Source organism: Podarcis pityusensis (genome assembly GCF_964106645.2).
Source record: "Podarcis pityusensis genome assembly, chromosome: 10".
NCBI lineage: Eukaryota > Metazoa > Chordata > Lepidosauria > Squamata > Lacertidae > Podarcis > Podarcis pityusensis.
Genome location: NC_138035.1, coordinates 6,978,839 through 7,005,517, shown reverse-complemented (window position 1 = coordinate 7,005,517; position 26,679 = coordinate 6,978,839). Strand labels below are relative to the sequence as shown.

Genomic DNA, 26,679 nt, shown 5'->3' with positions numbered 1-26,679 from the left:
ATCTTCGTTTTTTTGATGTTGAGCTTCAGACCATATTTTGCGCTCTCCTCTTTCACCCTCATTAAATGGTTCTTTAATTCCTCCTCACTTTCTGCCATCAATGTTGTGTCATCTGCATATCTGAGGTTGGGGGAAGAGATTAGGCCGCCAGAAACCCTTGGGCGGTGAGGTGTCGTGCGGGAATGGAGAGTGAAAATATCTACAGCTCTACCAAGGCTGAACACATCAATGGTGGTGTAATGGCTAGGGTGTTTGGCTAGGGCCTGGGAGAACAGGGTTTAAATCCCCTCTCAGCCATGAAGCTGACTGGGTGACTTTGGGGCCCAGGCACTGCCTCTCAGCCTAAACTACCTCACAGGGTCGTCGTGGGCATTAAATGAGGAGAGGGACCACTGGGTACACCCCCTTGGGCTCCCTGGAGAAAAAGGTGGAGTATAAATGCAATATGGAAAGAAGTACAGTGGTGCCTCGCAAGACAAAATTAATTCGTTCCGCGAGTTTTGTCGTCTTGCAATTTTTTCCGTCTTGCGAAGCACGGTGTCGGGAAAGTTTTGGAAAAGCTTCAAAAATCACCAAAGTCTTTAAAAACCTCAAAAAAGGCTACCACACCACGTTCTATGAGTTGCTCCTCGAAGTCAAGTCGCAACTGTATTAACAGTGTTAAGAAAAAGGAAACAAACTTGCAAGACGTTTCCGTCTTGCGAAGCAAGCCCATAGGGAAAATCGTCTTGTGAAGCAGCTCAAAAAACAAAAAACCCTTTCATCTAGCGAGTTTTTCGTCTTGCGAGGCATTCGTCTTGCGAGGTATCACTGTAATTGAAAGCACACACACCCTTAAAAATAATAATCTTGGGAACTGTAGTTTACCCCCAGAGAACTACAACTCCCAGCACCCTCAACAAAGTACAGTTCCCAGGTTTCTTTGGCAGGAATGTGTTTTCAATATCCGCTTCGATCGGTGGAATTGGCACCACCACACGTGCCACATAATACCCGTTTCATTATTGGTAAGAATGTGATTGTTTAGTGTGGTGGCGCCTACACTTCGGAACTCCCTGGCTATTGAGATCAAGTGGCCCCATCATTGTACTCCTTTTGGTGCCTGCTGAAAACATTCTTATTGTTATGTTGTGGGTAGACATAGCAGACGACACAGCGATTCCTTCAAAGAAGCTCTTTATTTGTAAGCTGGAACAGAACTGGCTGAGGAGCTCAGTCAGCCTGCTTATATAGAGCTCCAGAACAATGTAACTGTTGCCATTTTCTAAAACTATCCAATCACTGAACGTCACTTTTCGATCCTTCATTTGCATACAAACTATCCAATCACTGAACGTCACTTTCGATCCTTCATTTGCATAACTATCTACAGTATCCCCCTGCTGGCCCAGGGTGAGAAACTTCAGTACGTAACACTTATAATAATTATTATTTATACCCTGTGCATCTGGGTGGGTTCCCCCAGCCATTCTTGTTTACACAAGAACCTACCCAGGTGCTTAGAAAGCGGAGGTCATTTTAACTGGTTTTAGTATTTTAGCTTTCGTATATTTAAAAGTAGGTACTGCAAATTTCCCTCGATTTTATTGCTCTGTCTTTTTATAAACTGCTTTGAGGTTCTTTTTACAAACAAATTTTACGAAATATAGCCGATGCAGCCTAGGTGAGGATGGTAATCCGGGCTCGAGGCTGATTCCAGAACAAATTTCTGCCCGCGTCAATCCCTCTTCATGTGGAATTCCTGGAATTGCAGATCTTTGAGGGGACTTGGGGTCTCCCAGCAACTCTCAGCACCTGGAACAAACATGTCATGGCTGTTTAAAATGACATCATGGAGCATTGAATATATGGTGTGTATTCGGCCAAACAACCCCTGGATTATTCTCTAGTAAAACGTGCTATAGCTCAGTCAGTAGAGACTTTTAATCTCAGGGTCATTGTTGTGAGGCCCTTCTTCTTCTTCTTTGGTGATTACTCGTAGCCGAGTAAGATTGTCTTCCATGAACGCGCTTTTAACAGTGACTGTGGAGGCCAATTCTGGATCCACACGTCCTTCCACAGTGGGGACATAGGTTTCCAGGCAGGAGTTGATCACGGTGTGGATTTACCAAGCGTGCCTTCCTCTTAGCATGTTTCTCCCTTGCGTCCTGAGTTCGAGTGTCTTCAAAGCCCATGACACCTTTGGTAAAGGCTGTTCTCCAACTGGAGCGCTCGCAGGCCAGTGTTTCCCAATTTTTGGTGTTTATACTACATTTTTTAAAGATTTGCCTTGAGAGAGTCTTTAAACCTTTTTTGTTGACCACCCACATTACGCTTTCCATTTTTCGGAACAGAGTAATTGCTTTGGAAGACGATCATCAGGCATCTGCACAACATGACCAGTCCAATGAAGATGATGTTGAAGAATCATTGACACGGGTGATCTTTGCTTCTTCCAGTACACTGGCGTTAGTTCGCCTGTCTTCCGAAGTGATATGTATAATTTTTTAGAGACACTGTTGATGGAATCTTTTGAGGAGATGGAGATTTATAAGTGGTCCATGTTTCACAAGCATACAGTAAGGTTGATAGTACAATAGCTTTGTAAACAAGCATTTTCCTGCATTGCAGAGGGTTGGACTAGATGGCCCTTGGCGTCCCTCCCAACTTGACAACTCTATGATTCCATGCTGAGATCAGCACCCTGCTTGAGCTATCATTAGCCTAGGCTGCCTCCTGGGCACTTTTAAACCGAGTGACCTCAATTCTTGTTTTAAAACAGATAATACAGGTGTTATGCGATACCCGCAGGTGTCTGCCTGTTTCAGAAATGTGTTACACGGTGTTAAAAGCAGCTACCAGCTCAGCAACCCTCGGGAAGTCAGAGAGTTCGCCGCAAAGTCAGTGGGTTTGCTAAGGAGATGGTCAACCTGGCGTTCACGCTTCTTGCTTTCCACTGAGATGAACAAAACGAGTTTCCTGTTTTTCTGATTCCGAGCATGCCGGGTTGTTTATCAGGGTTGCTGAGTTCGGACCCTGAGACTGAGGCTTAAAAGGGCCACTAGTTAAAAATCTGCAACCAGCTTGCTCTTTTGAACTCGCAAGGTGATCAAGCGGTCATTTTCCAGTCCAAGGAACGTCCTCCATGAATGCTGGCTGCAGTGAGAACTTATTTGACCCAGAAACGGAAGACACTGCAGGATGGTGTTGTGGTACATAAATATGTGGACTCTGGCTATTGCAGAGAGAAAAAAAACTCACAAATTATGCGTTTCTAAAGGTAACGAGGGACGCGGGTGGCGCTGTAGGTTAAACCACAGAGCCTAGGACTTGCCGATCAGAAGGTTGGCAGTTCGAATCCCCGCAACAGGGTGAGCTCCCGTTGCTCGGTCCCTGCTCCTGCCAACCTAGCAGTTCGAAAGCACAAAGTGCAAGTAAATAACTAGGTACCGCTCCAGTGGGAAGGTAAACCACGTTTCCGTGTGCTGCTCTGGTTCGCCAGAAGCGGCTTAGTCATGCTGGCCACATGACCCGGAAGCTGTACGCCGGCTCCCTCAGCCAATAAAGCGAGATGAGCGCCGCAACCCCAGAGTCGTCTGCAACTGGACCTAACGGTCAGGGGTCCCTTAACCTTTTTAAGGGTAACGAAGAGCTGGAACATTTTTACTCTTGTGGGAGTTGATTTCTTACATGCCAAATTCAGATACACTAAACTCTCCCCAATATATTAAGAAATTGGCTCTCATGGTGTGTTTTGCTGCTTTTATTTTTCTACATTATTTGCTTTCTCTCCCAGTTTGGAAAATATAACCTTTGCAGTGCTCTGATATTTTGCAACTTTCATTACCCTTTCTTTGTTTCTGTACTTTTGATTTTACAGTCATAAAAAACAACTATTTATCTATTTTTAAAAATCTGCAACCAATACTCCTTGAACAAGCTGATCTAATTTCTTTCCCCCCTTTGGGCTAACCCTTGCATCATTAATTCCAGCTGCGACTCAGCAGAAATAAACATAACTTTGCATTTGTCACAATCCACTTTTGCTTACTGGTGTTGCCAGCTGACCACGGGGAGAAAAAACAAATGGGTATGGACTGCTCCTGTGTCCTTAAAATATATCTGACCTGCATAAGTCAGTTTGCTGGCACAAGGGGACTAAAGATAATCGCCAACACCTGCTAATTGTTGCAGCTGAAACCTCTGTTAAAGGGACAAAAGGCCTTGTTTTCCTTAAAGTGGGGGTGGGGGACCTGCTGGACTCAGACTGGCAGCAGCCCCAGCCAGCATTGCCCGTGGTCAGGGATGATGGGAACTGCGAGTCCAGCAACAACAGAACCACCCCTCAAAGGATTCTGGGTACTGTAGTTTACACCTCATGAGTTATAATTCCCAGCAACCCTTCACAAACTACAGGCCCCAGGATTCTTTGCAGGAGTTTGCTTCAAATGTTATTGAATGGTTTAGTGCAGGGTCTCCAGCTATTGTTGAAGTTCAGCTCCTATTATCCCTGACCACTGAGTTCTGCTGCCTAGGGATGATGGGAGATATAGATAGGTATCTGTTTTGCAATTTAAAATGCTCATTTTACATCCTTAAAATATCAGTGACTTCCCTTTTTTTCTCTTTCCATGGTTCATTTACCATATCATAAATTTTACAAAAACTATACAGTGGTACCTCGGGTTACATACGCTTCAGGTTACATACACTTCAGGTTACAGACTCCGCTAACCCAGAAATATTACCTCGGGTTAAGAACCACGGGTTAAGAACTTTGCTTCAGGATGAGAACAGAAATCGTCCTCCGGCAGCGCGGCGGCAGTGGGAGGCTCTATTAGCTAAATTGGTGTTTCAGGTTAAGATCACTTTCAGGTTAAGAACGGACCTCTGGAACAAATTAAGTACATAACCAGAGGTACCACTGTACCGTTCAGTATTCCATTCTTGCATCCACCAAAACTTATTTACACTGTTGAATTTATCTTGCTGCTGTTTTCAGCTGTACACAATTATTTCCCATATATTCAATAAACGTTTCCAATAATCTTTAACCGTTTATTATTCTTGTTCTCTTATTATGTTAAGTCTGCAAGTTGTGCATATTCTGTCAGCTTAAGTTGCCATTCTTCTTTGATTGGGACCTCGCTCATTTTCCATTTTTGGGATAACAAAACATGGGCTGCAGTTGTTGCATACATAAATACAGTCATACCTTGGGTTAAATATGCTTTGGGATGAATATTTTCGGGTTGCGCTCTGCGACAACCTGGAAGTAACAGAGCACGTTACTTCCAGGTTTTGCCGCTCACGCATGCGCAGACACTCAAAATGATGTCATGCGCATGCGTGGAAGCGGCAAATCGCGACCCGCGCATGCACAGATGCGCAGACACAGGTTGCGTTCGCTTCAGGATGCGAACGAGGCTCTGGAACAGATCCTGTTCGCAGCCAGAGGTACCACTGTAACCTTTTTTTGACACCTGGGAATTTCAAGTTGAATTATCCCCAACAGAAAGGACTCTGGTTTTGGTGGGAAAGTACTTTAAAACATTCCCCCCCCCCCCCAATTCCTTATGGATCATTTCCCAATACTCTTTTACCCACCACATATGAAAGAACGTTCCTGCTGCCTCTTTGCATCACCAGCAGGGATGATGGGAGTTGAAATCGAACATCAACAGCTGGAGACCCAAGTTTGAGAAACCCTGGTTTAGCGTGCGTGGAACCACAATGCCAAACCATGGTTTGTAACCCAAACCATTCGGCTTTGTGTCTGGGCTGACGCTAGCTAACAAACCATGGTTTGGAAGGGGTGGCCAAGGAAGGATAGCAGAGCACAATTTGCGCTAGCTGTGGCTTACGGTTCGGTCTGAATTAACCCATCATTGACAAGCCACAGATTAGGACCCTGGTTCTGCTTCAGGAGGCAGTTGCGCCATAAACACAGGAGGAAACTTCTGCCCTGAGGAAGCTAAGCGTTGAACAGAAGGGAAAGGAAGTGGCTCCAAACCATTGTTTGTCTGCTGGAAGCCCAAACCATGGTGTGGATTTTTAACCCTGGGTAGCATAAACCACCAGTGATGGAAAACCCATGACCTTCCAGATCAGGGTTGGCCCAAGATATTTTGGCACCAGAGTCCTGTTGGAGCCTGACAATCCTTATGTTTCCCCATGAAGAGTGATAGTTTAACACAAGGCCGGATTTAGGTTTGATGAGGCCCTAAGCTACTGAAGGTAATGGGGCCTTTATATGTCCAGCTGCCCTTTGTCAACAACAAGTTGCTGCTGTTTTTTGTGTTGAATATATGCTATATGGTAATTTATGGACTGAATAGGTATCTCAAGCCATTTGCCCATGTTGCCATGCAACCAGTCCATGTAGAATGTAGGCACCCTATATATTTGTTATTGTTGTTTAGTCGTTTAGTCGTGTCCAAGTCGTGAGGTGGCCAAAGTCTTGGAGCCTCAACTTCAGGATCTGTCCTTCCAGTGAGCACTCAGGGCTGATTTCCTTCAGAATGGAGAGGTTGGATCTTCTTGCAGTCCATGGGACTCTCAAGAGTCTCCTCCAGCACCAGAATTCAAAAGCATCCATTCTTTGGCGATCAGCCTTCTTTATGGTCCAGCTCTCACTTCCATACATCACTACTGGGAAAACCAGAGCTTTGTTGGCAAGGTGATGTCTCTGCTTTTTAAGATGCTGTCTAGGTATGTCATTGCTTTTCACCCAAGAAGCAGGCATCTTTTAGAAATGAGCAAACCAGTGATATTTGAGGGAGCAGGCTAGCAGGCTGGGCCTATGACTTACATCATAGGAGCCAACACAACACAAAACACTGTTGCTGTATGTAGGTTTTATTTTATCTGTTTTTTATCTTATATTTTGGAAATGTACATTCAGGTTTTTTTTCCTTTAAAATTTTTTTGGGGCCCCCAAGAGAGTGGGGCCCTATACATAAATCCGGCACTGGTTAAACCACTCAAACAATCATAGCTCCACGAGGCCACATCCACACCATACATTTAAAGCACTATGATACCGCTTTAAACTGCCATGGCTTCCCCCAAAGAATTCTGGGAGCTGTAGTTTGTTAAAGGTGCTGAGCGTTATTAGGAGGCCCCTCCTACAATTCCCAGAGCAGGTTAACAAGTACAAGGTATTCTGGGAATTGTAGTTCCGGGAGGGGAACAGGGGGCTCCTAACTACTCTTAGCCCCATTTTAACAAACTACAGTTCCCAGAATTCTTTGGAGAGAGGGGCTAGGATTGCTAAGGTACCTTGCCTTTTCCCGCCCTCCTCCCAACTTCTCATTGGGCCAGAGAGTTGTCATTCTACCCAAAATTTGTGCACAGCTGCAGATGACTGATATTGCTGCAGCCTGGAGAGAGGTCTCTTTCCACCCAGATATCCAAACCTCTCAGGAGACAGTTTATTCTCCTTTTCCTCCTCCTCTTCCCCCGACTAACCTGAAGAAGAATTATTTTGTGCTGGTAAGAAGAGAAAAAAGCCCCAGGTTTTTGTTGTTGTTTTTTTAAATATAATTTTTATTAAGTTTTCCATATTTCATTACATTTCAGAATCAAAATTCAAAGAATTTATAACTTAAAGCATTGCTTAAATAAAGCATCGACCCCCTTCCCTCCCTTTAACAGACTTCCATATCACTTTACCAATTTCTTCACATTCCTGTATTTTAACTTTTTTACCTTCTATCAATCTTAAAGCAATCGCCTTCTTAAAAAAAGCCCCAGTTTTAAGTGGCTTTGGGCTGGTTCTGCAAAGGGGACCCCCGAAAGAGTGTGGTTTATAGCCGCCACTTAAAACCGGGGTGGTTTCTGCCTTCTCTGATAGCAGGCACAGATCTTCCAGCTGCAATGATAATTTTATTGTATTTGCCAAATGATTTGTATCGCTTTTCAAATCAGTTTAACAAATCTGCGCCAAATTAATTCAAATTTAAGATAAATTTAAAAGTTGACTTCCTTCCTGCTTTCACGGTGTTTCTCTTCCCTTGGTGTAACATACATTTCCTAATTCCATTTCAATACTTAAAATATTTTGGCATTTTGTCATCATCATTATTTTTTCGCAATGATCCTTTCGTTCCTTTGTTGCATTTCCAGCACATGGTTTTCCCCTAAAAGGTAAAGAGACCCCTGACCATTAGGTCCAGTCGTGACTAACTCTGGGGTTGCTGCGCTCATCTCGTTTTATTGGCCGAGGGAGCTGGCGTACAGCTTCCGGGTCATGTGGCCAGCAGGACTAAGCCGCTTCTGGCGAACCAGAGCAGCGCACGGAAACGCCGTTTACCTTCCCGCCGGAGTGGTACCTATTTATCTACTTGCACTTTGACATGCTTTCGAACTGCTAGGTTGGCAGGAGCAGGGACCGAGCAACGGGAGCTCACCCCGTCGCGGGGATTCGAACCGCCAACCTTCTGATCGGCAAGTCCTAGGCTCTGTGGTTTAACCCATAGCCCTACTCCTCATTTAATCCCCACAATAGCCCTGTGAGGTAGTTTAGGCTGAGACATAGTGACTGGGCCAAGCCACTGAGCATCATGGCTGGGTGGATATTTGAACCCGTGACTCTCCCAGGGCCTAGTCCAACACTCTAACCACTGCACAGCGCTGCCTCTTATTTTGCATGGTGCTTTCCTTCCCTGCGCCCTCAGTACCTTTTTTAAAAAAGTAGTTTTTATTAAGTTTTACATTTTTATCTTTGTCACAATAACATCATATCAAATAAAAGAACAATACCAAACAACACCCCCCACGATTTCCCTCAGCTTCCTCTTCTCATTTTTTTGTATAAACTTCTTCTGCTTATTTTATTGTACCTTAATATCGTGTTCTCTAAATTAAATGCTTTCTGTATTCTTTTTGCTGGTTGTAAGTGCTTAGTCAAATCCTGCTAGTGAGTCCGTTTCTTTACAATGTTTCTGTAGATACAACATTTATATATATATATAATTTTTTTATTAGTTGTTTAACATATCATTTTCAACAGTGATTAAACATACTTTTAAATCTTATTCAATTTTTTTGACTTCCATCAATCCTGTCTGAAAATTTTCCAGTCTAATCTCTTAGTATGCATTTCTTATCTTCCCTATTACATTTCAAACTCATAACCAATATCTCTATCTTTTTCTACTTTGTAGTCCTACTAGCGTAATTTGTTGATTAAAGTTGCTCTTCAAATAATTCATATACTTCTTCCAATCTTCTGTAAATCTCTGGTCCCGCAGGTTTCGAATCCTTCTTGTCATTTCGTCCAATTCTGCATAGTCCATTCTTCTTTCGTCGGAATTTCTTCTTGTTTCCATTTCTAGGCTAACAATACTCTTGCCACAGTTGTTGCATATCAAAACAATTTAACATCTTGCCTATTAATGTCCTGACCTATAATACCAAGTAAAAATGCTTCTGTTTTTTTAAAAAATGTATATTTCAACATCTTTTTCATCTCATTATATATCATATCCCAGAAGGTCTTCTGTAGATACAACATAAATGGTTCCCAATCTTTTTTGAAGTCTCTATTGTCTTAGTCTCTTAATCTTTCAGTTAGTTTCGACATTTCAGCATAATCCATTAGTTTTCTTTCCATTCTTCTTTAGCTGGTATCACATCACTTTTCCATTTTTGAGTTAGCAGCATCCTAGCCGCAGTTGTAGCATACATAAAAAGTTTCTTTTTCTCTTTTGGCAAGTCTTGACCTATAGAATGATCAAATTACTTTAATAGTGGCTGAATTTTTGAGTGCTGTCCATGTAGAAAGACTGGGCCATTATAAAGAGATTTAGTGGTTCTTAATTGATTGGTGATGCGGTAATGTTGTATTGTATTATTTATGCAAATTGATTTTCTCTGGAATTAAAGATCTGACTGGGACAAACCTTGTTAAGTTGAGCTCATATTTTGCACAATTTGTATACGGTGTCTGTTTGATAATGTGTGGTTTGCTATGCCTAATAAAGGATATTTGATTGATCTATAATGCCTGATAAAAAAGGCTTCTGGACTTTTAGCAAAGCTTACCTTAAACATTCTTTTCATTTCGTTACAAATCATTTCCCAGTAATTCTGAATTATTTTGCATTCCCACCACATATGAAAAAAGTGCCGTCTTTTTTCTTTACACTTCCAACATCACCCTCGGTACTTTTAAGATTCTCGGTTCGCCCATCCTTCCCACCCTATTCACCTCTTGTTTTCCTTTGTTTCCAGGGTTGTTAGATTGGATTTCTTGCTGGCTGGTTCCACAGCAGCACCATGATGACAGTAGTGAAGAAGAAAACGTCTCGCAGGCAGGTGGAGCAGTATCAAAGGTGAGAGTCCTGTCCGAATTCTCCCTCAGGTGGCAAAGCAGTGTCTGCCCTGTGCTACTTCGGCCTGTGAGGGAGGGCTCATGTAAGAACTCTAGAGAATTGCCGTGGTTCATTGGTAGAGAACCTGCCTTGCACTCCCAAAAGAATGCAAAAGATTTTTGGGAATTATAGGGACAGAACTACCTAAATTGTATAGAAATATATTTATGTATGCTTCTACAGTAGCAAGAATGGTACATGCCCCAAAATGGGAAGAAGCAGAAGGTCCCAGCAAAGGAAGAATGGATACAAAAACTTATGGAATATGCAGATATGGCGAAACTTACTGGAAGAATAAGAAATCAAGATTACAAACTTTTTATAAAAGAATGGAAATGGTTTGTTCAATATTTACAGATAAGTTGCAAAGATAAAAACATTGGCAGGATTATTGTAATAACCTGCAGTTTCATAAGAGTACATATTTAAAGTAGCTAATTAAATGAATTTGGATATGCAGAAGTTAAAAAAAATTAAGGAACCACAGAAAGAGGGGGAAGGAAGTCAGACTTTGAAACGTTAAAATGATTGTAAAATTAATGAAATGTATAAATTTGAAAAGTATAGAAAAACCTTTTTAAAAAGAAAGAATCTGCCTTGCATGCAGAAAGTCGTGGGTTCGATTTCCCAGGCTCTTCCTGAAAACTTGGAGAACTGCTGCCAGTCAGTGTTGTTGTTGTTGTTTAGTCATTTAGTCGCGTCCGACTCTTCGTGACCCCCTGGACCAGAGCACGCCAGGCGCTCCTGTCTTCCACTGCCTCCCGCAGTTTGGTCAAACTCATGCTGGTCTCTTCGAGAACACTGTCCAACCATCTGGTCCTCTGTCGTCCCCTTCTCCTTGTGCCCTCCATCTTTCCCAACATCTGGGTCTTTTCCAGGGAGTCTTCTCTTCTCATGAGGTGGCCAAAGTCTTGGAGCCGCCGCTTCAGGATCTGTCCTTCCAGTGAGCATTCAGGGCTGATTTCCTTCAGAATGGATACGTTTGATCTTCTTGCAGTCCATGGGACTCTCAAGAGTCTCCTCCAGCACCAGAATTCAAAAGCATCAATTCTTTGGCGATCAACCTTCTTTATGGTCCAGTCAGCATAGACAATACTAATCCCAATGCACCAATGGTCTGACTTGGTATAAGGCAGAGCTTAGTCAGTAGAGAGTGCAAGACTCTCAATTTCAGGGTTCTGAGTTCGAGTCTCATGTTGGGCAAAAGATTCCTGCAATGCAAGCGGATGGATTAGATGACCATGTGGACGTATTATGGGATGCATGTCTGCAGTTTGGTCTGTTCCACTCTCTTTAATTCCTCCTGACTTTCTGCCATCAAAGTTGTGTCATCTGCATATCTGAGGTTGTTGATATTTCTAGATTAGCTCAATTGACGTTTGCCTGCCATACATACAAACACATTTTCCATTTCAATGTACAGTGGTACCTCGGGTTACATACGCTTCAGGTTACACACTCCGCTAACCCAGAAATAGTGCTTCAGGTTAAGAACTTTGCTTCAGGATAAGAACAGAAATCGGGCTCCGGCGGTGCGGCGGCAGCAGGAGGCCCTATTAACTAAAGTGGTGCTTCAAGTTAAGAACAGTTTCAGGTTAAGAACAGACCTCCGGAACTAATTAAGTACTTAACCCGAGGTACCACTGTATAATTAAACAATAACAACCAGGGGGTCCCATTTGTCCTGAAAGACCATTCCCCTCCCCCAACCACACCCACAGGCTGACATGAGTTGTGATGTCATTTGACAGGCGAGATGGCAGACTTAGATCCTGTCTTGCCTGTTCCAATCAGGGAACGGGGTGCATAGCCAAACGTTGCAGGATTTAATCTCCACTCATCAGTCGGTGAGTGGGGGTTAAATCTTGCTTAGTTCAGCAGGATTGGCTCAGGAAAGGGGTCTCAGTGGAAACCCCTGCTGAAATGGAGGAAAACACCTTCCTTGCAAGGTGCTTTGAAGTCCCAACTTGGGGACTTCAAAGCACCTTGCACCTGTGATGTCAGGTGATTGACAGCCCTGCCTACCAGTAATCTCTGGCCTGTGGAGCCAGAAAGGTCCTCCATCCCTGTAGAAAGTGGACTGGCAGCCCCTTATTTTTTGATTTCCCCCCGCCTGCTCTTCTAAACAGTCATTATGTTGTGCTTTGCAGATACATGACCCAAGCAGAGCAAGAATCCATGAATGGAAATCTGGAGGAATCCCTCAGACTTTACAGCCAGGCTGATGAAATCCAGCCCGGCGAAAGTCTGAAGGGGTGCATCAAAAACCTGGAGGAGAAGTTGGTGACCCTGGATTTGGATCAGGAGTCGGATGAATATGTGGACGTCTGTCAGAGTGGGCTCCTGTTGTACAAGGAGATACACGACAAGCTGTTTGAGCATCAGAAGGAAGGTGTCGCCTTTTTGTACAGTCTCTTCCGGGATGGAAGGAAAGGTGGCATTCTGGCCGATGACATGGGCTTGGGGAAGACCATCCAGATCATCGCCTTTCTTTCAGGGATGTTTGATGCCAACCTGGTCAGGCACGTGCTACTCATCATGCCAGTTACCTTGGTTAACAACTGGGTGCAAGAGTTTGTCAAGTGGGCCCCGGGAATCCGGGTGAAGGTTTTCCACGGCACTAGCCGGAAGGAACGGCGCCAAAACCTGGAACGGGTGCAGAACAAAAAGGGGGTCCTTCTCACCTCGTACCAGATGATCTTGGCCAACTGTGAACAGCTCTCCACTTCGGACCAGCAGGAGTTCGTCTGGGACTACATCATCTTGGACGAAGCGCACAAGATTAAATCGCCGTCGGCTAAAACCACCAAATCGGTCTATGCCATCCCCGCCAAAAACCGCATCCTCCTCACAGGGACGCCAGTGCAGAACAATCTACGAGAGCTGTGGGCTCTCTTCGATTTTGCTTGCCAGGGGGCACTGCTTGGCACAGCCAAAACCTTCCGGATGGAGTATGAAAACCCCATCACCAAGGCACGGGAGAAGGACGCAACTCCCGGAGAAAAAGCCCTAGGCCTCAAGATCTCAGAGAACCTGATGACCATCATTCAGCCGTATTTTCTGCGGCGAAGTAAAGGCACGATACAGACGCAGAGCTCAGAACGAGAAAGCTGTTCGCCGGGAGAGGAGAACAGCACTGCTGTTCTAGAGATGCCGTCTCTCCCGAGGAAAAACGACTTCATTGTGTGGGTTTACCTAGCGCCCATGCAAGAAGAAATCTATAGGAACTTCCTCGACTTGGACCATATCAAGGAGTTGCTAATGACGACTCGTTCCCCGTTGGCTGAGTTGACCGTCTTGAAGAAACTGTGCGATCACCCGAGACTTCTGTCGGCGCAAGCTTGCATCCAGCTCGGCTTGGAGGTCTCGGGCTACTCTGAGCAAGAGGAAGGGGAAGCTGGGGCCGTTTCTGACATGACCCGGGAAATCAAACATGTGCCCAGTCAGGTTCTGATCGAGGAGTCCGGCAAGTTGAGGTTTCTCTTGGCGCTGCTGGAGAATCTGCGGGAAGAAGGGCACCAAACTCTCGTGTTCTCCCAGTCGAGGAAAATGCTCGATATCATAGAATGCATCTTGACTCATCGGCGTTTTAAGGTGATGCGTATCGACGGGACGGTGACTTGCTTAGCGGAGCGGGAGAAGAGGATTGGCACGTTTCAGAACGACAAAGGCTATTCGGTCTTCCTCCTGACCACGCAGGTGGGCGGTGTTGGGCTCACCTTAACTGCCGCTTCCCGTGTGGTGATATTTGATCCTAGCTGGAACCCCGCCACGGATGCCCAAGCCGTCGACCGGGCTTACAGGATCGGGCAGAAGGAGAACGTTGTGATCTACAGGCTCATCACCTGTGGGACGGTGGAGGAGAGGATCTACCGGCGCCAAGTCTTCAAGGACTCGCTCATACGGCAGGGCACGGGCGATAAGAAGAATCCCTACAGGTATTTCACCAAGCAGGAGCTGAGGGAACTGTTCACACTGGAAGATACCAGGAGCTCGGTGACGCAACTGCAGCTCCAGTCTTTGCACGCCAACCAAAGGAACTCGGACCTGCAGCTGGATGAGCACATTGCGTATCTCCACTCTTTGCACATGTTCGGCATATCGGATCACGACCTGATGTACTCGCGTGAAACGGCTCACGAGGAGCAACCGGAAGACGAGGAGGCCCATCAGTACATCGAGCACAGGGTCCAGAAAGCCCAAGAACTGGTGCAACTGGAGTCTCAGCTCGTAGACGCGAGACAGCAGAAACGCCCATCAAGATGTCTTCCATGTAATTGAAGGCCTTCCCTAGATCTTTATTGCAATGTTTGTCTTACCAGGAAGGCCGGCTGCTGTAGGACTTTGGCGATTGCCGGAGTTGAGCAAGAGACTTCTGTTTTTCTGCCCCTCCAGAGACCTTTCTATCAACCAACTTGCTTTCGACTTCACTCATTTCTGGTCGGCCTGCTTCAGGAAGGGGCAGCCAAAGACGTACCTCCCCCACGGTGATTTTTGGTGGTGCCAAATTTCCACAACTCACCTTGTCCCAGTAATTTATTTGACTCTCCTGTTGGTTTTCCAGTAAACTTCGTTGGGTGTTATTGGGGCATTATTAGAAACCAGCGTCCACACAGAAAAATGGAGGATGAGAATATATTCTCGGTTCAAGGCTGCAATTTTCCCTTTCAAAGAACAAGTAGACTTCAGTGGGGGAATGGCAGGCAGCTGAACAATCTTCTGGTTCCAGGTCATAGTTTGCATGTTACTCCGCAAAGTTTAGCAAGGATCAGCTATGCCTGTTTCTCTTCAAAAGGAAATGAGAGGGACAAATGTTGTATTAGACGCAGTGGAGCACATTTAGCTCAATAAGTGTACTGGATATAATTGTTTGGAGTTACCTTTCTCCAGTTGGGGGGAGAGGAAATGAAACAAGCCCCAAGAAAGTGAAAAATGGCTCTTTGGGGTTCTTCCTATTTGTCTTCTGAGCACTTGTTAAAAATAATTACTTGCATAAACTTAGATGCATCTTTAACTGTCTTTTCTAGTAGTAAAGTTTTTCAAATTAAAAAGCCAATATGGGAGTTGAGAGCATTATTTGGGGTATTGGAAGAGGGGGATGTGTTGTTTTAGGGGGCAATCTTCATAATGATTGAAGTGTAGGTGGGGTCCCACGAAGCAAGACACAGCGATAACAGTAAGAACCTTCATTGAACTAACAAAACTGGACAACAGGGGCAAAGCAACTGCTTATATATATTTCTGAAGGCCGGGGCCAATGTGATTGGCTGTCTAAACTTCCAAGCTGCGAATCACGACTCAGAGTTTAAGGGCCAATGGCAGAGGCCCAAATCCTGAAATGTTCTGTGATTGGATATCGTGTATCAAATCAGAACACGGGCTCAGAATCCTTAGTCCAGACTCCAGCTCAGGCAAACACAGACGACTGAAACAATGATTAATCTCTTAATGCCAGTGTAGGCTTCTAAGGAGACCTGGAAAAACATCACATCTGGCAAACAATGTGCCCCTTTGGTTTCAGATGGTACACGGGTAGACGAATCTAAAAAGCCTGGGATACAAATTTTCACGGCCCTTTAGCATCTATGGTGGGCCATTTACCGGAAGTAATGTATGTAGCATTAACACTAGAAGTGTGCACACAATTTTGACCAAACTAAGCCTCCTGATGTTTGTTTTGCTCCAAGTGGCTAAGTTGGCTGATATGGTAAGGTAAAGGTAAAGGGACCCCTGACCATTAGGTCAAGTTGTGGCTGACTCTGGGGTTGCGGCGCTCATCTCGCTTTACTGGCCGAGGGAGCCGGCGTGCAGCTTCCGGTCATGTGGCCAGCATGACTGAGCCGCTTCTGGCGAACCAGAGCAGCGCACGGAAATGCCGTTTACCTTCCTGCCGGAGCGGTACCTATTTATCTACTTGCACTTTGACGTGCTTTCAAACTGCTAGGTTGGCAGGAGCAGGGACCGAGCAACGGGAGCTCACCCCGTCGTGGGGATTCGAACCGCCGACCTTCTGATCGGCAAGTCCTAGGCTCTGTGGTTTAACCCACAGCGCCACCCGCATCCCTGGCTGATATGGTAGCCCTCTTCAAATATCGGAAGGACTCTCATGTGGAAGGTAGAGCAAGGTGCTGCTGCTCTAGAGGGCAGGACCCAAAGTAATGGATTCAAAAGACAACCAAGGAGAAGCTAACTAAACTTTGGCAAGAACTCTGTGACATTAAGAGCCGTTCAACAGTGCAAAAGGCTCTGGACTCTCCTTCACTGGAGGTTTTTAAGCAGATGCTGGATGGCCATCCGTCAGGGACTCTCTAGCTGTGATCCCTTCCAATTCTGCCGTTACAGTGGTACCTTGGTTCTCAAACGCCTTGGTACTCAACCAACTTGGAGCACAAACATTGCAAACCCAGAAGTGTATGCTCCAGTTTGCGAACTTTTTTCAGAAGTCGAACGTGCTCCGTTTTGAGTGTTACGCTTCCGTTTTGAGTGCCACACTTCCGTTTTGAGTGTTACGCTGAGGTCTGTTTTTGCTATTTATTTCGCATTTTTGCTTTTGTGGCTCTGTTTGTTCTGTTTTTGTGACTGTGTGGAACCCAGTTCAGCTACCGATTGATTGTGTGACTGCAGTACAGTGGTACCTCGGGTTACATACGCTTCAGGTTACATACGTTTCAGGCCCCATTCGCTAAAGTGGTGCTTCAGGTTAAGAACAGTTTCAGGTTAAGTGCGGACCTCCCGAACGAATTAAGTACTTAACCCGAGGTACCACTGTACATTGTTTATTGCTTTCATTTTATGGATTGCTGGTCTCGTTAGACAGTAAAATTCATGTTCAATTGCTGTTTTAGGGGTTGTTTTTAAAAGTCTGGAACGGATGAATCCATTTTGCATGACTTTCTATGGGAAAGCGCGCCTTGGTTTTGGAACGCTTTGGTTTTGGAACGGACTTCCGGAACGGATTAAGTTTGAGAACCAGGGTACCACTGTATATGATTCTATGGCCATGGAGCAGGACTTAGCCTTCAATCCTACCTAGAAGTAAACCCCGCTGAATGCTGTCTGTTTTGCTTCTGAGTGGACAAGCGAATTACAGAAGGGTCGAAAAAGGCCCGAGAAGGGTGGAAAATTCCCTTTGTGTGTTTTTCCCCTGAGTGCAGCCCTTTTTTTTAACCATTCGCTCTGAAATGGCGCCAATTTTACTTTCTCTCTGTTTTTTTTCCAACCGGGCTTAGGCTGGGCCTTGTGTTTTTTCTGACCTCCTCACCTGCCCTTTACGCCGGCCTGAAATGCCTTTTATAAATAATTTGCGGGCCCCATGCCTGCCTTTCTGAGATATTTTCATCCCATTTATTAGAGTTTCCTGGCGTGCCCCCGACCATTGTTCTCTCCTCCTGGCCAAGGAAAGCAAAATGTGGCTGGCCCAGGGATGGAATCCTGTTATCACAAGAGCCCACGCCAGCAAACGTTGCCTCTGGCAATGCGGCTGGCTGCAAAGAGGGGAGCAGGGAAACCGAGCAAGAGGGTCTCGCCTGGGTCCCAAGGGAAGGTCGGGGAATGACCCCCCCCAGCCCCAGATAAAACACAGGCCCTTGACTTTTGCAGGGCTTTGTCCCAGTTTGGAATAGATGCTGCAAGCGCAGGGCAGAAATCAATGGTTAAGGCTTCTTTATGGAATAAAGGAGCCAAAAGTTCGTTACTCCTGGCAAACAAAGCCATTCTGAGTACAGTGGTACCTCAGGTTACATACACTTCAGGTTACAGACTCCGCTAACCCAGAAATAGTGCTTCAGGTTAAGAACTTTGCTTCAGGGTGAGAACAGAAATTGTGGTCCAGTGGCGCGGTGGCAGCAGGAGGCCCCATTAGTTAAAGTGGTGCTTCAGGTTAAGAACAGTTTCAGGTTAAGAACGGACCTCCAGAACGAATTAAGTTCTTAATCCGAGGTACCACTGTATGTATGTATATGTATATGCATATGTATATGTATATGTTTATGTTTATGTATGTGATATATGTGGGTGTCTGTGGGTGTGGGTGTGTCTGTGAGTGTGTGTATGTATGTACAGTGGTACCTCAGGTTCCAGACGCTTCAGGTTACATACGCTTCAGGTTACAGACTCCGCTAACCCAGAAATAGTGCTTCAGGTTAAGAACTTTGCTTCAGGATGAGAACAGAAATCGTGCTCCGGCGGCGCGGCAGCAGCGGGAGGCCCCATTAGTTAAAGTGGTGCTTCAGGTTAAGAACAGTTTCAGGTTAAGAACGGACCTCTGGAACGAATTAAGTACGGTACTTAACCCAAGGTGCCACTGTACAAGCTTCCATGTGGCCATCAGGCAGGCCTGAGCTTAACAAAAGAACAAAACAGCAGCAGCAGCAGGAAGGAAGGAAAGCTTGAGTGAGAGAAGGCTGTTACTTACGAGGGAATCTTACGAAGGATAGGTTGCCTTTCTGTCTGTCGCCCCCAGTTCAGGCACCGTATTATTCGCTCCATAAGATGCACCTGACCATAAGACGCACCTCTAAAGAGGAGGAAAACAAGAAAAAAAATATTCTGAACCTAACAGTGGATGTATGATTTTTGTGGTTCAGGCTGTGGCAACAGACATGTGATCTGATGGTGAATTTGGGGTGACCCAATGCAAAAATCCTGAGGATCCATGTGGATCCGTGCTTTGTAACCACGTTTTTGCGCCATTGCAGCCCCACGCAACAGTGGGTGCATGATTTCTTTGGTGCAAGTTGTAGCCATGGACATGCTATGTGATCTGATGGTGAATTTGGGGTGACCCAATGTAAAAATCCTGAGGATCCATGGGCTTTTACCTCCCCCCCTCCCAGGCAGCCTCCACTAGCGTCCCTTATCTCTCTTCCGATCCCACCAATCAGCTGTTTCCTTTCAACACTCCCTTGTTTGCCTTAGTGTCTTTTCCTTAGCTGGAGCAGTTTTTTGCTCCTCCTTTTCTTCTAATTTCTCTCCTTATTGCTTTAGTCTTCTTGTTTCCCCCTTTGCAAGTTTGCTGTCTTTACCTCCCCACACCCAGGCAGCCTCCTTTATCTCTAGCGTCCCTTATCTCTCTCCCCAACCGGCAAACGATCAGTGGCTTCGTTTCAACACCCCCTTCCCTCTTTCTAAAAAAAAAAAAAATCACGATCTGCTTTTCACCCCTGGGCAATTTGGCTCCAGGGACCACACATTCGCTCCATAAGACGCACAGACATTTCCCCTTACTTTTTAGGAAGAAAAAGGTGTGTCTTATGGAGCGAAAAATACGGTACATTATTGCAAGCATTGTTGCTTTAGTAGCAACAGACCAGTCTCCTCCTTTGACTTAGAGATGGAGAGGAATTCACTCTGGTTTGTGCTTTTACCTGATGCCCATTTCCCAGAACAAGCTGTAATAAACGAAAACCTGCCCTTATTCCCTTATGGGGGGCACAAGAGCCCTTATAGAGTCCTTTGTAGGTTCTCCATTGGTTGGAGAAAAGAACAGAGGCCAACCAGAGCATACTGAGAAGCAAAGCAGCTAGTAAGCCTGATCTTTATGGAACTGTTGCAACAGGGTGCTCCCCTCACACACAGGAAAGGAGGAGGACCCAGAACAAAGGTATGCCCGCCCTTATATAGACATTTTAAATTGCCTGCCCTGGAGTCCAAGACCACCCCCAGAAACATCATACCTACATCACAGAAGGGGTGTAGCTCAAGACCACCCCCAGACACATCATACCTACAACACAGAAAGGGCGGTCTACAGCAGAAATCTGAGTGTGTTGTTTATCTCCTGTCGTTGTTTATCTCCTGTCTGGCAGGTTACCCATTAATGCTTACTTGATTGGATACCCTAGGGAGCCAGGCCAGTCTTTTGTAGTGACAAATACTTAGTTCCTGGGCCAGGTCACAGGCTCACCCTATTCATACACAGGCATACCCTTAAGACAGGTTTTGTGAATGAAAAGACAGTGGGGAGGCTTTTCCATTTTCCTTTGACCTTGCAGAGAAAACATTTGGTCAGTTTGGGAGTCAAAATGGTTTCATGGCTGTTTTCCTGTGCTGCCTCAGACATGTGGCTCATACATTTATGTACGTATTTCCCTGGCAAATCCATGAACATTTGTTATATATATGGTATATAAGACCTTAATTTTTTATTTCAAAGCAAACCACAGCAATCCTTCAAAATTTGCACAGCTCCAAATTTTGCGGCCCAGTGTATATGGGGGAAAGGCTTGCATAAAATTTGTGGGATTGCAGCTAGGGTTGCCATATTCCCCATAGTAAAAACCAGCACACCGCGAACGTCGTTGAGCTTTTTCTGGAAACCCAAATACAGCCGTACCTTGTTTCTCGAATGCAGTTCGTTCCGAAAGTCCATTCAGCTTCCAAAGACATTCAAAAACCAAGGCAGCTTCTGATTGGCTGTAGGAGCTTCCCTTGGAAGCCGCAGAAGCGACGTCAGACATTCGGGTTCAAAAGAACGTTCAAAAACCACAACACTTACGTCCGGGTTTTCGGCATTCGGGAGCCTAAACATACGACTACCAAGGCATTTGAGAACCAAGGTACGCCTGTAACTGTTGAGCGTTTTTAAGGAAAACCCAGAAATTGTTCAGCTGTTATTACAATAACGTCAAATAAATGCAATTTTTCGATTGGCTTGCCTAAGATCCAGGGCAAAGCACCGCCTTTCGGAAATCCCCCCGGACGTCAATTCCATCTTTGAATTCCTAGTTATGGCACAGGGAATTATGGAGTCATGGAATCACACAATTGTAGAGTTGGCAGGGACCCCAGCGGTCATCTAGTCTAACCCCCTGAAGTGCAGGAATCACAATGAATTATCAGTGCCCCTCTGGGTGGGGGCAGGCTGGGGGTGACAGGAGCCACAGTGCAGCAGGTTGGGAACACCTGATTTGGACAGGTAGTGATTTGCCGAAGATTGCTAGGAAGAATTTGTGGGTAAGTATGGCTTTGAACCTGTGGCATAATAATAATAATAATAATAATAATAATAATAATAATAATAATTTATTATTTATACCCCGCCCATCTGGCTGGGTTTCCCCAGCCACTCTGGGTGCCTTCCAACAAAACACTAAAATACAATAACCTATTGAACACCAAAAGCTTCCCTAAACAGGGCTGCCTTCAGATGTCTTGTAAAAGTCTGGTAGTTGTTCTTATCTTTGACGTCTGGTGGGAGGGCGTTCCTCAGGGCAGGTGCCACTACCGAGAAGGCCCTCTGCCTGGTTCCCTATAACCTCACTTATCGCAGCGAGGGAACCGCCAGAAGGCCCTCGGCGCTGGACCTCAGTGTCCGGGCAGAACGATGGGGGTGGAGACGCTCCTTCAGGTATATTGGACCGAGGCCATTTAGGGCTTTCAAGGTCAGCACCAACACTTTGAATTGTGCTCGGAAATGTACTGGGAGCCAATGTAGGTCTTTCAAGACCGGTGTTATGTGGTCTTGGCGGCCGCTCCCAGTCACCAGTCTAGCTGCCGCATTCTGGATTAGTTGTAGTTTCCAGGTCACCTTCAAATGTAGCCCCACATAGAGCGCATTGCAGTAGTCCAAGCGGGAGATAACTAGAGCATGCACCACTCTGGCGAGACAGTCCGCGGGCAGGGAGTGTCTCATCCTGCGTACCAGGTGGAGCTGGTAGACAGCTGCCCTGGACACAGAATTGACCTGCGCCTCCATGGACAGCTGTGAGTCCAGAATGACTCCCAGGCTGTGCACCTGGTCCTTCAGGGGCACAGTTACCCCATTCAGGACCAGGGAGTCCTCCACACCTGCCCGCCTCCTGTCCCCCAAGAACAGTACTTCTGTCTTGTCAGGATTCAACCTCAATCTGTTAGCCGCCATCCATCCTCTAACCACCTCCAGACACGCTTTTAATCCAGAGGTGTTTTCTCTTAGGAACACCAATATTGCTGGGTGTGGTTGTAGCTTTTCCTACAACCCACGCATGTTCCCCTGTTCCTGAGAGTGTGCAGGCTGCTATCACTGCTTTTTTCTTTTTCGGTATCGTCAGGAAAACACCTGGGAAACTTGGCGGATACCAAATCGGACCGCTGGTCCATCCAGTTCAGTATTGCCCACTCAGACTGGCAGCACCTCTCCAGGATTCCAGACAGGAGCTTCTCTCAGATCTACTGGGACACTGAGCCTGGGACTTCCTTCATGCAAAACAAATGCTGCCCCACTGAGATGCAGCCCTTCCGCAATCGAAAGCCAATTTTCCTCACAGTACCTTCCTGAGCACGCGGCTTGCAGGAAACACTGGATGTTGGATCTCTCGGAGTGTTAAAATGTTCCAAAAAATTCTGGGTGTGGCCTCGTGGTATAACTGCAGGAAATGTAATGTACTAATGTAGTTGTCGCGAAAGGCTGGGCTGGATGAATCCCTAGCCGGAATAAAGATTGCCGGAAGAAATATCAACAACCTCAGATATGCAGATGACACAACCTTGATGGCAGAAAGTGAGGAGGAATTAAAGAACCTCTTAATGAGGGTGAAAGAGGAGAGCGCAAAATATGGTGTGAAACTCAACATCAAAAAAATGAAGATCATGGCCACTGGGCCCATCACCTCCTGGCAAATAGAAGGGGAAGAAATGGAGGCAGTGAGAGATTTTACTTTCTTGGGCTCCATGATCACGGCAGATAGTGACAGCAGCCACGAAATTAAAAGACACCTGCTTCTTGGGGGAAAAGCAATGACAAAACTAGACAGCATCTTAAATAGCAGAGACATCACCTTGCTGACAAAGGTCCGTATAGTTAAAGCTATGGTTTTCCTAGTAGTGATGTATGGAAGTGAGAACTGGGCCATAAAGAAGGCTGATCGCCGAAGAATTGATGCTTTTGAATTCTGGTGCTGGAAGAGACTCTTGAGAGTCCCATGGACTGCAAGAACATGAAACCTCTCCATTCTGAAGGAAATCAGCCTTGAGTGCTCACTGGAAGGACAGATCCTGAAGCTGAGGCTCCAATCCTTTGGCCACCTCATGAGAAGAGAAGACTCCCTGGAAAAGACCCTGATGTTGGGAAAGATGGAGGGTACAAGGAGAAGGGGACGACGGAGGACAAGATGGTGGGACAGTGTTCTCGAAGCTATGGACATGAGTTTGACCAAACTGCGGGAGGCAGTGGAAGACAGGAGTGCCTGGCGTGCTCTGGTCCAGGGGGTCACGAAGAGTCGGACACAACTAAAGGACTAAACAACAACAATGTAGTTGTCTCTTGAGAGAACAGTCCCAAAGAGGCAGGAGGGCACCTGGGGAAAGTGTGTTATTGTTACAACTGCAGGTTGGAACTGCAGTAAAATGTTGCGGTAGAGAGTATACCTATGGATTAGTATGCTTCTCCATTCCAATCCAGTCTCCCCTCTTCGCGGGTATCCCACCCACCCAGCATTCATTCTGTATCCTACGGGAACTGAGGACCACCATTTCTTCATTAATCTGAGTTTCTGGGGGTGTTTTTCTTTTTTTATAAATTTTTATTAGTTTTACATAAAAGTTATGCACCATAAACATAACCTTTTCACACATGAAAAAAAGGGGTTCTTCTGAACCTTCCTTCCCTCCAGGGGTTCCAGTTCTAAATTTTATTCCTGCATCTTTTACTGTAACTCATCTGTTGCGTGGCGAGTTCCCGCCTCCCCGCAGAGAAATAAAGACACGGGACACAATAATTCAGGTTAATGGGCCGAATTAGGCCACAACTTTATTGATTACAGGAATTGAGCGGTATTGGCCTTAGGCATTGGCCCTATCTAAAAACCGGCTAAAAGCCGGAAGGGTTAACCACCAGTGGGAGGAGTCCTGCTGAGGCACGTCAACTAGGACCTCCCCCAGGTGTCACTGCGTGGGGGCGTGCCTTAGGCCACACCTCCTTAGGCTTAGGACAAGGCCACGCCCCCTGGAATCCTTTACCGGACTACCCTTGTTTGGGGAAGGTGATGGCGCTCCTTCCCCCTTCATTTGTGTAACAATAGAGCTGTGCCCCCATCAATGCCTAACCGCCAATACCGAAGAGTTCTGACGGTTCGCTACGAGGTAGGCGAAAACCAAATGGCCGGTGCCAATCTGCCATTTGGGGAAATTCCTACCAGGCCCCTTGACGGCGACCAGCCGTAGTTCATAGCAACGTCAGGGAACCTAGCCTAAAGAGTGGGATGGGAGGGGAAAACCGGTCAGCTGTAGGGAAGAAAAGAGGAGGGGCCTCGGCTGCAGCCTGGTTAAATAGCCGAGGCCCCGCCCCCAGTGCCAGCCGATTGGCTGGCCCGGGTATGAGATGGACGGGGATTCCCTTGCTATCGCGGGGGCTGGAGCCAGCCCCCACGTGTGTGTGGGAGGGGCGTGAAGCCCGCAACCCCACCTCCTTGCCAGCTCGGAAGTGGCTTTATATAATCATGCCATCCAAAATCCATGTTATGTTACAAGTGTCATTGTATTCCTGCCAGCAAATTCAGCTGTTTACAGTGATCTCTCCAGCATGTTGGAAAGTTATTCCAGTCTTTTAAAAATACTTGGGCTTCCTGGTTTCTGATCTTTCCCGTCAGTCTCGCCATTTCTGCATATTTCTGCATCATTCTGGGGGTGTTTTTCAAAGCATGTCTCCCTAAAGATTATTCACACTGCTGCAAAATTTGAGGTTCCCCCCCAAAAAACTAGGAATGGAGGAGAATTTTAAAGCATTTTTGCACCTTCCTGTTTTGCCTCAGACAACAAAATGGGCCGGGCCGCTTCTGGGCCAGAGCGATGCAAAGGTAGAATCACTTCCTATACCTTAAATATCCGAGTACAGGAGCTGGTTACCAAAAAAGGGTGCAAGTTTCCCTTCGCTTTGCATGGCCAAACTGTACCGGCTCAGTACAGATCCTCCTTCCAATTAAAGATACACGAAACCCGCTTTTTCCTTTCACATTTCTGGTTGTCTTAGAGACAAGGGGTCAGCTATGAGGAGGAGGATACCCTCCAACATTTCTCTGATGGAAATAGGAGCAGTCTATTCAATGATAAGAGCAGCACTGTGGCGCTGTGGGTTAAACCGCAGAGCCTAGGACTTGCCGATCAGAAGGTCGGCGGTTCGAATCCCCGCGACGGGGTGAGCTCCCGTTGCTCGGTCCCTGCTCCTGCCAACCTAGCAGTTCGAAAGCACGTCAAAGCACAAGTAGATAAATAGATACCGCTCCAGCGGGAAGGTAAACGGTGTTTCCGTGTGCTGCTCTGGTTCGCCAGAAGCGGCTTAGTCATGCTGGCCACATGACCCGGAAGCTGTACGCCGGCTCCCTCGGCCAGTAAAGCGAGATGAGCGCCGCAACCCCAGAGTCGGCCACGACTGGACCTAATGGTCAGGGGTCCCTTTACCTATTAAATAATAATAACAATAATAATAATATTTATACCTTGCCCATCTGACTGGGTTGCCCCAGGCACTCTAGGTGCTTCCAACATATATAAAAACATAATAAAACATTAAACTTTTTTTTAAAAAAAACTTCCCTATATTGGGCTGCCTTCAGATGGTTTGGGGGTCAGATAACTCCATACCCTCCAACATTCCTCCAGTGAAAATAGGGACATGCTAAGGAAAAGCAATGGCAAATCTAGACAGCATCTTAAAAAGCAGAGACATCACCTTGCCGACAAAGGTCTGTATAGTTCAAGCTATGGTTTTCCCAGTAGTGATGTATGGAAGTGAGAGCTGGACCATAAAGAAGGCTGATTGCCGAAGAATGGATGCTTTTGAATTCTGGTGCTGGAGGAGACTCTTGAAAGTCCCATGGACTGCAAGAAGATCAAACGTATCCATTCTGAAGGAAATCAGCCCTGAGTGCTCACTGGAAGGACAGATCCTGAAGCTGAGGCTCCAAGACTTTGGCCACCTCATGAGAAGAGAAGACTCCCTGGAAAAGACCCTGATTTTGGGAAAGATGGAGGGCACAAGGAGAAGGGGACGACAGTGGACGAGATGGTTGGACAGTGTTCTCGAAGCTACCAGCATGAGTTTGACCAAACTGCGGGAGGCAGTGGAAGACAGAAGTGCCTGGTGTGCTCTGGTCCAGGGGGTCACGAAGAGGCGGACACGACTAAACAACAACAGCAAGGAAAATAATACCTTTTGGGGATCAAATCAGAAACTGGGACGGCTTCTGTAATTCCAGGACTGTCCCTGGAAAACAGGGACACTTGGAGGGTCTGCAGGGGTGTGTTTCTGTGTGTGTGTGTGTGTGTGTGTGTGTGTGTGTGTGTGTCTGAGCTCATCCCCACCACCAACATCCCAACCCTTATGGAGGCTTTCTTCAAAGCCAGACCCGTT

General features: G+C 46.1%; 2 protein-coding genes and 1 long non-coding RNA gene across 5 annotated transcripts in view; 2 read left to right on the top strand and 1 right to left on the bottom strand.

Annotated features, from left to right (window-relative positions):
- LOC308486234 (DNA excision repair protein ERCC-6-like) overlaps positions 1-15,418 on the top strand; it is an 18,205-nt gene extending 2,787 nt beyond the window's left edge. The window contains exons 2-3 of one of the 2 annotated variants that reach the window (XM_081022800.1): positions 10,216-10,316; positions 12,506-15,418. In XM_081022800.1, the coding sequence (XP_080878926.1) occupies positions 10,261-10,316; positions 12,506-14,636 (2,187 nt within the window). In that variant the 5' untranslated portion in view covers positions 10,216-10,260 and the 3' untranslated portion in view covers positions 14,637-15,418. Of the gene's footprint in view, positions 1-9,190; positions 10,317-12,505 lie in introns of those variants that run through there. The other variant, XM_081022799.1, reaches the window with a different exon arrangement.
- The window catches only part of ASB13 (ankyrin repeat and SOCS box containing 13), a 130,604-nt gene that overhangs the window by 64,481 nt on the left and 39,444 nt on the right, over positions 1-26,679 (top strand). The gene's annotated exons all lie outside the window — the stretch shown is intronic.
- LOC308486512 overlaps positions 15,019-26,679 on the bottom strand; it is a 26,971-nt gene continuing 15,310 nt past the window's right edge. Inside the window, exons 1-3 of one of the 2 annotated variants that reach the window (XR_013991113.1) lie at positions 22,604-22,686; positions 18,769-18,868; positions 15,019-15,141 (exon numbers count right to left, since the gene is read on the bottom strand). This is a non-coding gene — a long non-coding RNA (uncharacterized lncRNA). Of the gene's footprint in view, positions 15,142-18,768; positions 18,869-22,603; positions 22,687-26,679 lie in introns of those variants that run through there. The other variant, XR_013991112.1, reaches the window with a different exon arrangement.